At 39.3% G+C, this 12,805-nt stretch overlaps 1 protein-coding gene across 6 annotated transcripts in view; it reads right to left on the bottom strand.

The window, feature by feature from the left end:
• The window catches only part of TDP1 (tyrosyl-DNA phosphodiesterase 1), a 160,912-nt gene that overhangs the window by 124,486 nt on the left and 23,621 nt on the right, over nucleotides 1-12,805 (bottom strand). For all 6 annotated transcript variants that reach the window (XM_069085970.1, XM_069085974.1, XM_069085969.1 and 3 more), the window contains exon 6: nucleotides 1,847-1,881. In XM_069085970.1, coding sequence (XP_068942071.1) covers nucleotides 1,847-1,881 — 35 coding nt within the window. The remainder of the gene's footprint in view (nucleotides 1-1,846; nucleotides 1,882-12,805) is intronic.

Genomic DNA, 12,805 nt, shown 5'->3' with positions numbered 1-12,805 from the left:
CTGAAGCATTTTCATTTGAGCATCCTTAATGATGGGAAATCTTGATCCTTTGGGATAGATTTGATTTTGGGAAATGGACAAAAAGTTACTTGGAGTCAAGTTGGAAGAAAAAAGGTTGATTAAGCTAAGCAATGTTGTCTGCAGTCAAAATCAATATGTGGCTTGAAAGTAATGAGAATGTGTTTCTTCTATAGCTCATAAATTGACTCTGGAGGCAACATCCAAATAGTAGTCTGGACAGTTAAGCAATGGCAGCCAGGCTAGAATAAGTACACAGCATCTTAAGGGGACTACTTTGAGGGGAGCAAATTTACATTCTAGTATGTAAATTCTGGCTATTTATTATTAGAAATAATCACATTTATTTATCATAGGTCATACTCTAACTCTAAGTTTTTCTATTCAATAAAAATGGCATTTTTCATAAACAAGTTTGGTAGATACCATCCTCTATGGAAGCGATTCCAGAAAGAGATCAACACTCATTGTTACCTGACTCCAAAAACACTTTTTGAAATAAGCATAAGGTTGGGGTGGCTAGGTGGAGCAATGAATACAGCACCAGAGTGCTCTGGAGTCAGAAGGACCTGAGTTCAAATCTGGCCTCAGACACAACACAAAAACTAGCTGTGTGACCTTGGGCAAGTTATTTAATCCCAACTGCCCTCTAAAAAGCAAAAAAAAAAAAAAAAAAGAGCACAAGAAATAAGCATAAGGTCAAAAAAACTACACAGGGTGTCCCAAAAGTCTTAATGTGGTTCTAAGTTTTGACAGCTTATCATTTAGGTTATTAAAATATCCTTTAGGGGCGGCTAGGTGGCACAGTGAAAAGAGTGCCAGCCCCAGAGTGAGGAGGCCCTGAGGTCGGATATGGCCCCAAACACTTAACACGCACAAAAAAAATTGACATATGATGATGGGCAAGTTACTTAACCTCAATTGCCCTCCAAAAAGCACAAAAAAAAAAATCCTTTAAAGTAGCTGGCCACACAGGACCATGTGCATAATAATAGATTATTACTTAAGGCAGTAAAGCTTAAAACTTAAAAAATAAGCTACTAAAGGGGAAGAACTACAGTAAAGCTTTTGGGAGACCTATTATTATATTTATAAGAGGTGTACACATGGCTGGGTATATGTATGTGTAATAACACAGAAACATATACATATATTAAGTAACACATGTATTTATATATCTCTTCATATGCACTATATAGAAAACATTTTAATAAAGAAATCCCAAGTTCTTTTTTTATTTTATTAAATTGATTTATTTACTTTTAGTTTACAACATTCAGTTCTACAGTCCCTTGAGTTTCAAATTTTCTCTCCCTACCTCTCCTCCCCACCCCCCCACCATGACAGCATGCACTCAAATATAGGATCTACAAATATCTTCACATTAATCATTAGGTTGTAAAGAAGGATTATAAGATGGAATGATCAGTGAGAAATCCCAAGTTCTAAAAGGGTACTGATTTAGAGTCAGAAGTCCTGAATTTTGCCATTGACCACCTGCTATATACCATATATGTGGGCTTTGAAAAAGTTAATTAATTTCTCTGGATCTCAGTTGACCTATCTGCAAATGAGGAACACTGAACTGGATGGTCACTAATGTACATCTGTAAAACCTATGATTCTACAGAATCACAGATAAGTGAAAAGGATACTTTTAAAGCCAGTTACCTTAATAAAAAATGGGGATATGAACACACTTCTTAACTTCCATAGTATTTTTCAATTTCTTTAAGCAATATATTCTATAAAGTTAAAATTATTCTAAACATATCACCAATAAGGTAAAAGGAAATCCATTTCCCCTGATTTCCAAAAAATTACTTACGTGTGATGAGTTCCAAATGCAATATCCAACTTGGCCTAGGATGACAAGAAAAACACAATCCAACTGAAATTGAGTTTGAAAAGGTTTGGACCATCATTTTTTTCAATGTATTGTCTGCCCTCTAGTGGCAAAAAGCCTGAGCAGCAAGACAGTCTTTTTAGGGCAGCATGGAGAAAAGGCTTTTCAGTTTAACATTAAACTTTAAAAGCTGAGCAAGATGATACTACATCTACTGCATTTCAAATGACCATGTTTAGAAACTAACTTGTGTCATTATAGCGCTAAAAAACACTAATATGGGGAAAAGACAAGGAATTGTTTAAAGTTCCTCTAACTGGCATTAAAAAAATTAACTTATTAAAGTTTTAGAGTCAAGTTAAAAGGAAATATTCACAGAATCGTAACACTACATAGTTGGAGCAGACCTCAGAGGTTTAATGTGTACCTGAACAGAAAAGTAAATTTAATAAAAATTTAAAAATTCCAGTGGCAGAATATCTATTACTTCAAGGAAACACTCTAAATTATAAGAAAGTCTATCATTATAAAACACTGAACTACAATTTTCATCCGTTATTTCCAGTGTGCCTTCTGGGGACAAGCAGAAAAAAAATCTATTTAAGAAAATTTTAATTTTAGTTTTCAACATTCACTTTTATAAGATTTTGAATTCTAAATTGTTCTCCCTCCCTCTCTTCCCAAGATGGCATGCAATCTGATATGGGCTGTAACATGTACAATCATAATAGATCTATTTTTAAGTGTATTTGTAATAGTGGAAGAGAGTTACCACACATCTTTCTTGTCCCCACCATTTCCCCAAGTTTTCTCATCTCCAAGATAAACATTTCCAGGTCCTTTGACCAATTTAAATTTGTCCCATTTCTTCACAATATGGGCCCCTATCTTCTGAGGGTCTTTAGATCAGTAGTCTCCAAACTCATGTGACTGCACACTCCATCAGTAAAAAAATTTCGTGTGCACACCACTAATGGATATTTGTTTATTTTCAAACTATCTGTAAGGCCTTAGGTACTAATTATGTGTATTATAAACTATATACAAGACCTTAGGTACTAATTATGTATATACATGTGTGTATATATATATATATATATATATATAACAAATTATATACTAGTCCTTAGGTACTAATCACATATTATAAAATGTAAACAAAAATAAATACTAAAAGCTTGAAATTGAGAAGAAATAATATTTTATTCTAAAGTCATCAGGGAGCCACTAGAGTTTACCGAGTAGGGGAGAAATTGGACTAATCTAGATTGTAGAACACTTTGGAGCTGTGGGGGAGGAAGGATGGATTGGAAGGGGGGTGAGATTTGAAACAAGGAGGCTACTGCAATAGATCAGGTGAGAAAGGGGTCAGCCAGGTGGGGCAATGAATAGAGCACCAGACATGGAGTCAGGAGGACCTGAGGTCAAATCCAACCTCAGACACTTGACACACTAGCTGTGTGACCTTGGGCAAGTCACTTAACCCCAATTGCCTTGCCTTTCCCCAACCCCCCCAAAAGAAAAGATCAGTTGAGAGGTGAGGAAGATCTTTATCAAAAAACTTATGTCTTTGTGAACAACAAGTTGTGGTATATGAATATGATGGAATACTACTGTGCTATAGGAAATGATGAGCTCCTTTTGTGGTGTCAAAGAACTGGAAATTGAAGGGATGCCTCAATTGGGAATAGGTGTGAAACAAGTTGTGGTATAAGATTGTGATGGAGTACTATTGTGCTATAAGAAATAATGAGCTCAATGATTTTAGAAAACCATGGAAAGGCTCCCACGCAATGATGAAGAGCAAAATGATCAGAAGCAAGGGAACACTGTATACAGTAAGAGCAATACTGTTTTAAGAACAACTTTGAGCAAACAAGTTATTGTGAGTATTATAAATATCTAAATTAACTATAAAGGACATCTGAAGAAAGACATTGTCCTCATCCAGATAAGCAGAAGTATGGATAGAATAAGTTTACATGTATATATTCCTATCTGTGTCTAATGGTAGCCATCTCTAGGGTAGGGGGGGAGGGAAAAGAAAGGAAAAAAAGAAATACACATTTCAATTTTATTATATATTTGAAAGGAATAACAAATTATACATAAAAGATTTGCAGTTTCATGTGCAATCATCTTTTTTTTTTTTTAAGCAATTGGGGTTAAGTAACTTGCTCAAGGTTACACAGCCAGTTTTTTTGTGTGGGTGTTAAATACCTGAGGCTGGAACTGATCCCGGGTCCTCCCGACTCTGGGGCTAGAGCTCTTACTCACTGCACCACCTAGCTGCCCCGCAATCATCTTTTTTACTGTACTATATTAAGGAAATGCTTGTTTTATTCCATAAATTAAAAATATATTTTTTTAAAAAGGTGTGCCTTTCTGAACCAATTGGTCAGAAAACAGACATCAGGGGTGGAGTCAAGATGGCAGAGTAGAAACAAGACTTCCTCCCAGCTCAGGCTTCCACCTCCCCCAATTCATGAAAAAAAATGACTCTAGACAAACTTTGGAGCTACAGAACGCACAAAATGACACAGAGAAGCTAACCTCCCAATGAGAACAGCCCAGCAGGCCAGCAGCAAGTGGCCAGCACAGTGTTCTAGGAGCCGACCCCAGCCCCCCTTGAGGCAGAAGTCTTAGCCCCAGGGCAGCCTGACCAGCCTCTGACTGGAGGGACTTCAGATCACCAGCAGCTGTGGCGGTTTCCAGAATTATCAACCCATAGATGCCAAGGACAAAGTGAGAGGTCAGTGTAGTGTGGACTTTGGGACTGGGGATTCAGAGTGAAAGCCCTGGGGCAAGAAGCTGCTGAGTGGTGCACCCAGTGGTGCAGCCACGCCACGTGGCAGCTTTGGCTCCTGGCTTGAAGATTGTAGGGGGAACCAAACCACCAGTCTGAGGGGTAATTGCTCTTGCTTTAACCTGCTTGGATCTGGATTATGGTCTAGGGTGGAGGTCCTGGGGTATGCGACCAACTTGCCAGATCTTGTGGAGGCTTCAGAGAGGGCACCCAACTTATACTTTCAGCAGCTGAGAAAACCCCAGCACTTGGGACGAAGCTCCCCTGTATGGTAGCAGAGTCCTACTGTGGCAAAAAGTCCAAAAGTCAAGTAATTGAGTGGCAACATGAGCAAACAAGGGAAGCAAAGCAAGCAGAGCTTGTGTGTATGTATGTATGTATACATATATGTATGTACACATACATGTATGACTATATAGGAGGGTATATGGGCATATGAATACATATGTGAGTGTGTGTATATATGTCTACAGGTATACATAGACAGAGGGCACAGGACCAATTGAATAGGAAGGGATGATACTTAAAAGGTGAAACTAAGAGGTGAGAGAAGAATATGAGAGGAGATGGGGAGACAGAATGGGGTAAACTATCTCATATAGAAGAGGCAAGGGGAAATGGTTACAATGGAGGGGAAGAACAGGAAGGCAAAAGGGAATGAGTCAACCATTGTTATTGAATTTGGCTTAGGGAGGGAATGACATACACACTAAACAGGGTATCTCACCCTATAGGAGAATAGAGGGGAAGGGGAAGAGGAGGGGGATAATGGGAAGGAGGGGAGGCTGGGGGGGGGGAGGGAAGTTGGAAGCACCCACTTTTGAAAAGGGCAAGGATCAAAGTAGAGAATAGAACAAGTCGGGGGTGGGATAGCATAGAGGGAAATATAGTCAGTCTTCCACAATATATCCACTATGGAAATGTTTTGCATAGCTGCTCATGTACAACCTATACTGAATTGTTTATCTTTCCAGTGAAGGTGGGTGACAAGGGAGGAAGGGAAAGAATCTGGAATCCAAAGTTTTAAAATCAAATGTTTAAAAATATGTATACATATTATTATTAATATTTTACATGTAACTAGGAAATGACATATACAGGCACTGGGGCATAGAGATCCACTGTGCCCTACTAGAAAGTCGAAGGGGGAATAGGGGAAGATATGGGAGAGAGCAGATTGGGGGAGGAGATATTCAGTGGGAATGCTGTTTTGGGGTGGTTGGTAGAGAAAATTGGGGAGAAAATTCGTAACTCAAAATCTTGTGGAAATGAATGATATAAACTAAAAAATAAAAAAAGAGAGGAAAAGAAACAGAAATCACTTAATTGGATTATTTGCAACAAATTCACTGTGCATACTGTGTACAAGGTAACATAATGTAAAAATACCATAGCTCCTTACTTCAAGGAGTTATAATCTAATAGGAGGGTACAAGTCAAATAAGTATAAGTATGTGATATGGACTACAAAGAAAAATATAAAATATTACAATAAAATATGAGGGAAGATTAGCTCAAGGAAGGGTTTCAAGGAGGAAGAGATAAGTGATCTGAGCCTCGAAAGAAGAGAATTTCAATAGGTGAAGATGTGGAAGGAGTGTGTTCTAGGAAACAAAGATTGCATGTATGCACAAAGTCAAGAGAAGAGAGAATGAACCTAAATCAGTCCAGTCTGGCTGAAACAAAGGGTGCATAAAAAGGGTGCTGGATGAAACAAGACAGAAAAAGAAGGCTCAACCCAGGCAGCCAGATATGTCAGTCTAAGGACTTCATATTTTATCCTGGGGGGCAACAGGGAGACATTTAAAGTTAAAGAGAAAAGAACAGCTATGGTAACATTAGGAAGACTAATTCAATATTGTTATAAACAATATTGTAAAGACTGAATTGGGAAAAAGTGAGACTGGAAACCAGAAGACCAGTAAAGAAGCTATCGCCATAGTCTATGTAGGAGGCCATAAAGACCAGACTGGGGGCAGTTCAAGTGTGAATGGAAAGGAGAGATAGAAAAGACAAGACTTGACAACTTAACTGATATTGGTGGGGAAAGAATGAAAAGTCAAATGACTCTGGGGAAGGAAGCCATCAAAACAAATAAGGAAGTTGGGAGAAAGGTCAGATTTCTGGGTGGAAATTTAGAGCATATGAAGACACTAACAGGAGATTCCAAGAGAATCTTCCAGTCATCACAAGGTAGAAAAGTGGTACTGGAACGCGAGGAAAATATGGCAGCTGCCAAGATTCCGGAGTCATCTACAAAGAATCAATGTCACAGAGGTAATAACTGAGCTAAAAGGAATGAATGAAATTGCCAAAAGAGAAATGACAGAGACAGACAGAGCCTTAGGAGATACTCACACTCAGCAGGCAAGAAGAAGAAGATTAACTAGCAAAAGCAATGTAATGAAAAATTCTGTAATTATTGCCTCATTATCATCAAACCCTAAAAACAATATTTTTTTTTTAAAGCGATCAGGGTTAACTAACTTGCTCAAGGTTACATGGCCAGTTATTTCTGGGTGTGGTGCTAAGTATCTGAGCCCAGATTTGATCCCCAAGTCGTCCCGACACTGGGTCTGGTGCTCTTACTTGCTGAGCCACCTGGCCGCCCCTAAGCAATTGGGGTTAAGTAACTTGCTCAAGGTTACATGGCCAGGTGTTTCTGGGTGGGTGCTAAGTGTCTGAGCCCAGATTTGATCCCCAGGTCATCGTGACACTGGAGCCAGTACTCTTACTCGCTGTGCTACCTGGCCGCCCCAACAATATTTTTAATACCGTTATACTTAAAAACTAAAATTATGACCCTTTGCCATCTAACCCTATGTCATATTATGACAACCACTTTTGACTAATAAGTTAAAATAAAAGCAAACTAGTTAACATCTGAGTTCTAGTCCCAGTTCTTCCTCCAATCAGCTATATGTACTTGGACAATTTACTTTTCTTTAGTGAGCCTGTCTCAGTTCCCTCATCTGTAAAATGAGTCCTAAAACTAGAGGGTTGTAATTGTAATGGAATTTCAAGATCCCCTTGTATTGGCAAGCTAACCCAGAGCTTGTGAATCCCACAGTGGGATGGACTTTTTGACATGACGAGAGGGGGACTGTACAGGGTGGAGTTGGTACCGTGTATAGGGACAAGTCCAAGCTGAGAGAGGCCAGAAGAACTTCTGGGAGCAGCATTGTGGAGGCAGACAGAGAGAGAGAGAACTGCTGGGAACGAGAATGCTGAGGGAGTGAGAACTGCTGGTAGCCAGAGTTGCTGAGAGAGAGAGAGAGAGAACTGCCAGCTGGAGCTGCCGAGAACTGAGGAGGCATGACTGTGGTGCTGGTATTTTGTCTATCTGTTTTGATGTTACTTTTGTAAGATTTGTTTGTTGATAGAGGCCTCAGACCTTGTTGTTGGGTCTAGGTTGATTTCACAGGCAAAAAGTGAGTTGATGAGGACACCAGCAACGTGCTTGAATGTTACTGTGGCTTTGTTAAGCTTTGCCTTCCCAGGAACACAAACTGTGGGAAGGAGAACCATGGGATCTGAGAATCTGCCTCAGGGCAAGATGAAAAGACCTCTCCTTGGGTTCTTAATGCTGAGTGATGATACTGTAACCTAGTTGTGACCTAGGCTGGATGGCCTTTGTGCTTTGTGACTGACTAAATAAATGCACTTTGTTTAAGGAGGAGGACTTTTTGATCAAATTGATTAAGATGGTGTGACCTAGGGGGTGACTTTGTGATTGACTAAATGAATGCACCTTGTTTAAAAGAGAACTTTAACCTTTGTACTTTGTAATTGAATTGAGGACTTATTATTGAATTGAGGACTTACTAAATGATTGAGTTACTAATTGAAAGTCCTTTGTTTAAAACTATGTGACCACTTTGATGAAAACTATGTGGTCATTTTAGTGTTAAGTTGTTGAGTTGTGACATGGTGAATGCTGTATTTTGATTTTCTGTGAATGTGTTACCTTAATTTGTCACTGAATAAATGGAGAGTTCACTATGCTTATAATCAGAATATCGAAGGAAGTTCACAACAGCAGTCCTCTGGGAAACTGCTTGTGCTTGGAGTTACAAGGGTCTACAAATTCCTTTTCAGTTATGCAATTCTCTAGATCTAGTATATCTGAGTTTCACAAATGAAAGCTTCAGAATTAGTTAAGGTTTTTATTAAAAGTCTCCTCTAACTCTGTCATAAATAAACATTTATTAAAGTTCCTACTATGTGTCAAATACTGTGCTAAGCACCAGGAATACAAAAAGGTACAAAAAAATCCCTCCCTCAAAGAGCCTTCTTTCTCCATATATGTGTGTAATACATACATATGTACACATATACATATATACAAGTACATGTATATATATTATATATTTATGTGTTTATATACACATATACATATATATGAGAGATCTCAAGAGATAAAGAAAATACAGAATTGCTAGGGGAAAGTCAAGGTTTCTTCTTCCAAGTCAAAGTTGAAAAAAAAAAGAAAAAAATCATAAAATACTCATTATCTTTCTGAATATGATAGGGTCAAGATATTTCTCCAAACAAGGAAAGCATCCTACAAGGTCTTTACTCAACCTCAGACTGCTACAATCAATATTCATTGATAACTGCTCTTTATTGCTTTCTACTCGTACGACCATAAGCTTTTTGCAAGTAGGCATCATTTTAACACCCAATGACTTGCCAAGAGGTACTCAGTAAATGCTGCTGGATAAATGAATGGTCATGACAGTCTCTTCCTGATCCTGAGTGCAATATTTAATAGTAGTCAATTTCTTTATGCTTACATACACTGAATCACTGTCTCACCATTCTCATATTTTGGGAGCTTCTGGGTCCCTTAACATTCTTCTGACTTTTAGCTTAATGGAAGCAATTCTAATCCACTGTTACTGTCTGTGTCCTTGATGACCATGGCAATGAGTGTTTTGGGAAGGCTATAAGAAAAAGTAATAGGCAGGTTCTGGAGAGAGAAGTTGGTTGATACAGGGTGGACAGAGCAGATGACTGAAGTAAATTCCATTACTGTGTGACAGGTGAGAGACTATTGTATTAGGTGGAAGAACAGTAATGAAGATCTTTCAAGCTGGGCCTAACAACATAAAGTGAAGTGGTTTGGTCACGCCTGACATGAAACTTTGCAATGTGTTTTCAATGACTTGTGATTTTTTCTCCCTTAGCCTTTTGAAAATACAGGGTCTGTTGGCTAGAAGGTTGGTGATGGAAATCGCATTGATACTTTGATATCTGTAGTGAATGAAAGTTTTAGGAGTTAAAAGGATAATGATGGAAAAGGCAGGAAATAGGCTTTATGGAACAGAATCTCAGTAATCATTCATGAAATACGGGTGCCATACATTCATCAGTATCAACAGCCCAAAGATGAAGGTTACACCAGCCAGCTCAAACAACCATTGTCAGCATAACTGCCAATGGTATGCAATAAACGATAAAGGAAAGGAAATCAATTAAAAAACCCTCTTTAAACATTTAACCTTGTCTCTTTCTCTCGCAAACACAAATTGTTAACACAAGAAGGCAGACTGTGTCCAGGCAGGACACATGACCCAGCTGCTCATTATTATTAATATTAATCAATTAATAATGGCTAACATTTATATAGTGCTTTATATAGGGCTTATATATAGGCACTAAGGGCTTAACAAGTATTATCTCACTTGAGAAATATCTTGTTTTAAAATATTGGCCAGGTAGCACAGCGAGTAATGAGCACCGGCTCCAGTGTCGGGATGACCTGGGGATCGAATCCCGGGCTCAGACACTTAGCACCCACCCAGAAACACCTGGCCATGTAACGTTGAGCAAGTTACTTAACCCTGACTGCTTAAAAAATAAATAAATAAAATAAAATATTGGCCTCGCTGGTAGAAGGGGGAAGCAGAATCATGCAGCCAACCACAGGACCTATAGGTTCAAAGTTGGAAAGGACCTCAGCAGTGTTAATACAGGCTCTGTAATGGCTATAATGTATGTTAGAACTTCCCTTCACAGGAGAGCAGGACAATGGAGTTACACAACAACCAGCCAAGTAGAAAGATTTCTGAGGCTCAGAGCTGCTTGATATACCAGTGATCTTTTGGGAGTGAACTCCAACCAAATTTGGAGATGTCTGTAGCTTCCAGAAACCACAGAACCAGCCTTGATCAGCTCAAGGATGATTTTAAGCAGAAGCCGCAGATCTGAGACCTTGTTTGGGAGTTTCTAAATGTCCTGCTACCTGGCTTACAGCATCTACAAATGTCTTCTCCCTTAACCCTTGCCTCCCCCACACTACACCACCCCAAAAGCCACTAAAAACTATTAACATTTTCCCACTTTCCTTTGGGGCAGCTGAGAAACCCTTTGCTCCCTTGTAGGATCTTCTCTCCTCCATAAGCCTTTTCTCAGACAATTAGTGCTTTTAATTGGTGTATCAGACTCTGTTTCATTTCTGGTCCCTTTATAGGCCTGGGGTCTTTGGCTAATAGCAGCTATCAAGTACAACCCCCTCACTGAGAAGTGACAGATCACAAGAGGCCACACTGCTAGTAAGCATCTGAGGTTGAGGCCTGAACCCAAGTTTTCCTGACCCCGAACGCAGAGCTCTATCCACTACTCCATACTGCCTCTTAACAGCAACAAATCCAGCAAATGGGGAAAAAAATTACGTAGATGGTCTTCCCCCTAACAAGCGTCTCAATTCTCTGCTCCCCAACATGTACAAATAACAACAAAAATAACAACAGCAGTAGCTAACACTTGTATAGACACTGTATTAAATACTTTACAATTATTACTTAATTTGATCCCCCCAACAACCCTATTATTATCTCTATTTTAGATGAGGAAACTGAGGCAAATAAATTAAGTGACTTGCCCAGGATCACACAGCTAGTAAATACCTAAGACCGAATTTGAACTCAGGTTTTCCTGACTCCAGGTCCAGTGCTCTCTCTTACTGCACCATCATCTAGCTTCCCAGAAATATAGCTGATTATTTTTTTAACAGCACCATTTAACTTCTTAAATGACTTACTCTGCATAATATTAAAGAAAAGTAACCATTCATTATAAATAAAAGAATAAATTAGTGAAAAAGCATTTATGAAGTACTAATTAGTAATACTATTCTAAGGCGGATAGTGTATGTATGTATATATACACACACACACATATGAAAAATGTGTATGTATATGTGTATGTATACGTGTGTGTGTTATATAGGCACACATACATATATGCTTGTGTGTAGGTGTGATAGTAATGGCATTTAAAGATTCCCCTGTATTGGCTTGGTTTTCAAATTGATTGTGTTAAAACCCAGAGTTTGTTAATCCCACCTGTGGGATGGGCTTGTTGATGTGAAAAGAAAGTCCTGAACTGGGAGGAGCTGGTGATGTAGATTTGGAGAGACACTAGAGAGAGGCGGAAGATCTTTTTTGGAAGCATTACCTCGTGGAGAGAGAGAGACTAAGAGAATTGCTGGTGGCCGCTTTGAATTGCCCTGGACTTTTGAGACCTGCCCCCTGAGCTGCCAAGGACTGAGGAGACATGGCTGTTTTGCTGGTACTTTGTCTGTCTGTTTTGATGTTGTTTTGCCAGATTTGTCCACTGGTGAAAGACAGTCCTTTTGTTGAAGAAGTCCTGGAACCTGGCTGTTCGCTAAGAAGCCCTGAGACTGTCCTGCAGACAGAGAGTGAATACTGTCCACTGGTGAGGGACAGTACTGTTGTTGCAGGGGTCTGGAGACTGTCCTGCAGACAGAGTGAATACTGTCCACTGGTGAAGGACAGTGCTGTTGTTGCAGGGGTCTGGGAACCTTTCTGTTGGTTCAGAAGCCCTGAAGAAGGATTTTCTTGTTGTATGTTTACAGAAATCCTGGGAGAGGGTTTTGCTAATGTGTTCAGGGGTTCTAGGACTGTTCTACAGACAGAGGATAAATTCATGAAGGGACTGGCAATGTATCTTATGGCCTTGCTAAGCCTTGTCTCCCCAGGAACTAAGATTGCTGAGAACTTGCCTCGTGTCAAGATGAAGAAAAGACCTCCATTTGGGTATTAAGTGCTGTGTTTAAACTTGATGTAACTCTGGGGTAGATTCAATTGTGATCCAGGGGTGGGGAACTT

The sequence above is a fragment of the Petaurus breviceps genome, unplaced genomic scaffold (genome assembly GCF_028583685.1).
Source record: "Petaurus breviceps papuanus isolate PSGF00001 unplaced genomic scaffold, PetGlider_PUasm1.0 177, whole genome shotgun sequence".
NCBI lineage: Eukaryota > Metazoa > Chordata > Mammalia > Diprotodontia > Petauridae > Petaurus > Petaurus breviceps.
This window is presented reverse-complemented; position numbering and strand designations above follow the sequence as displayed.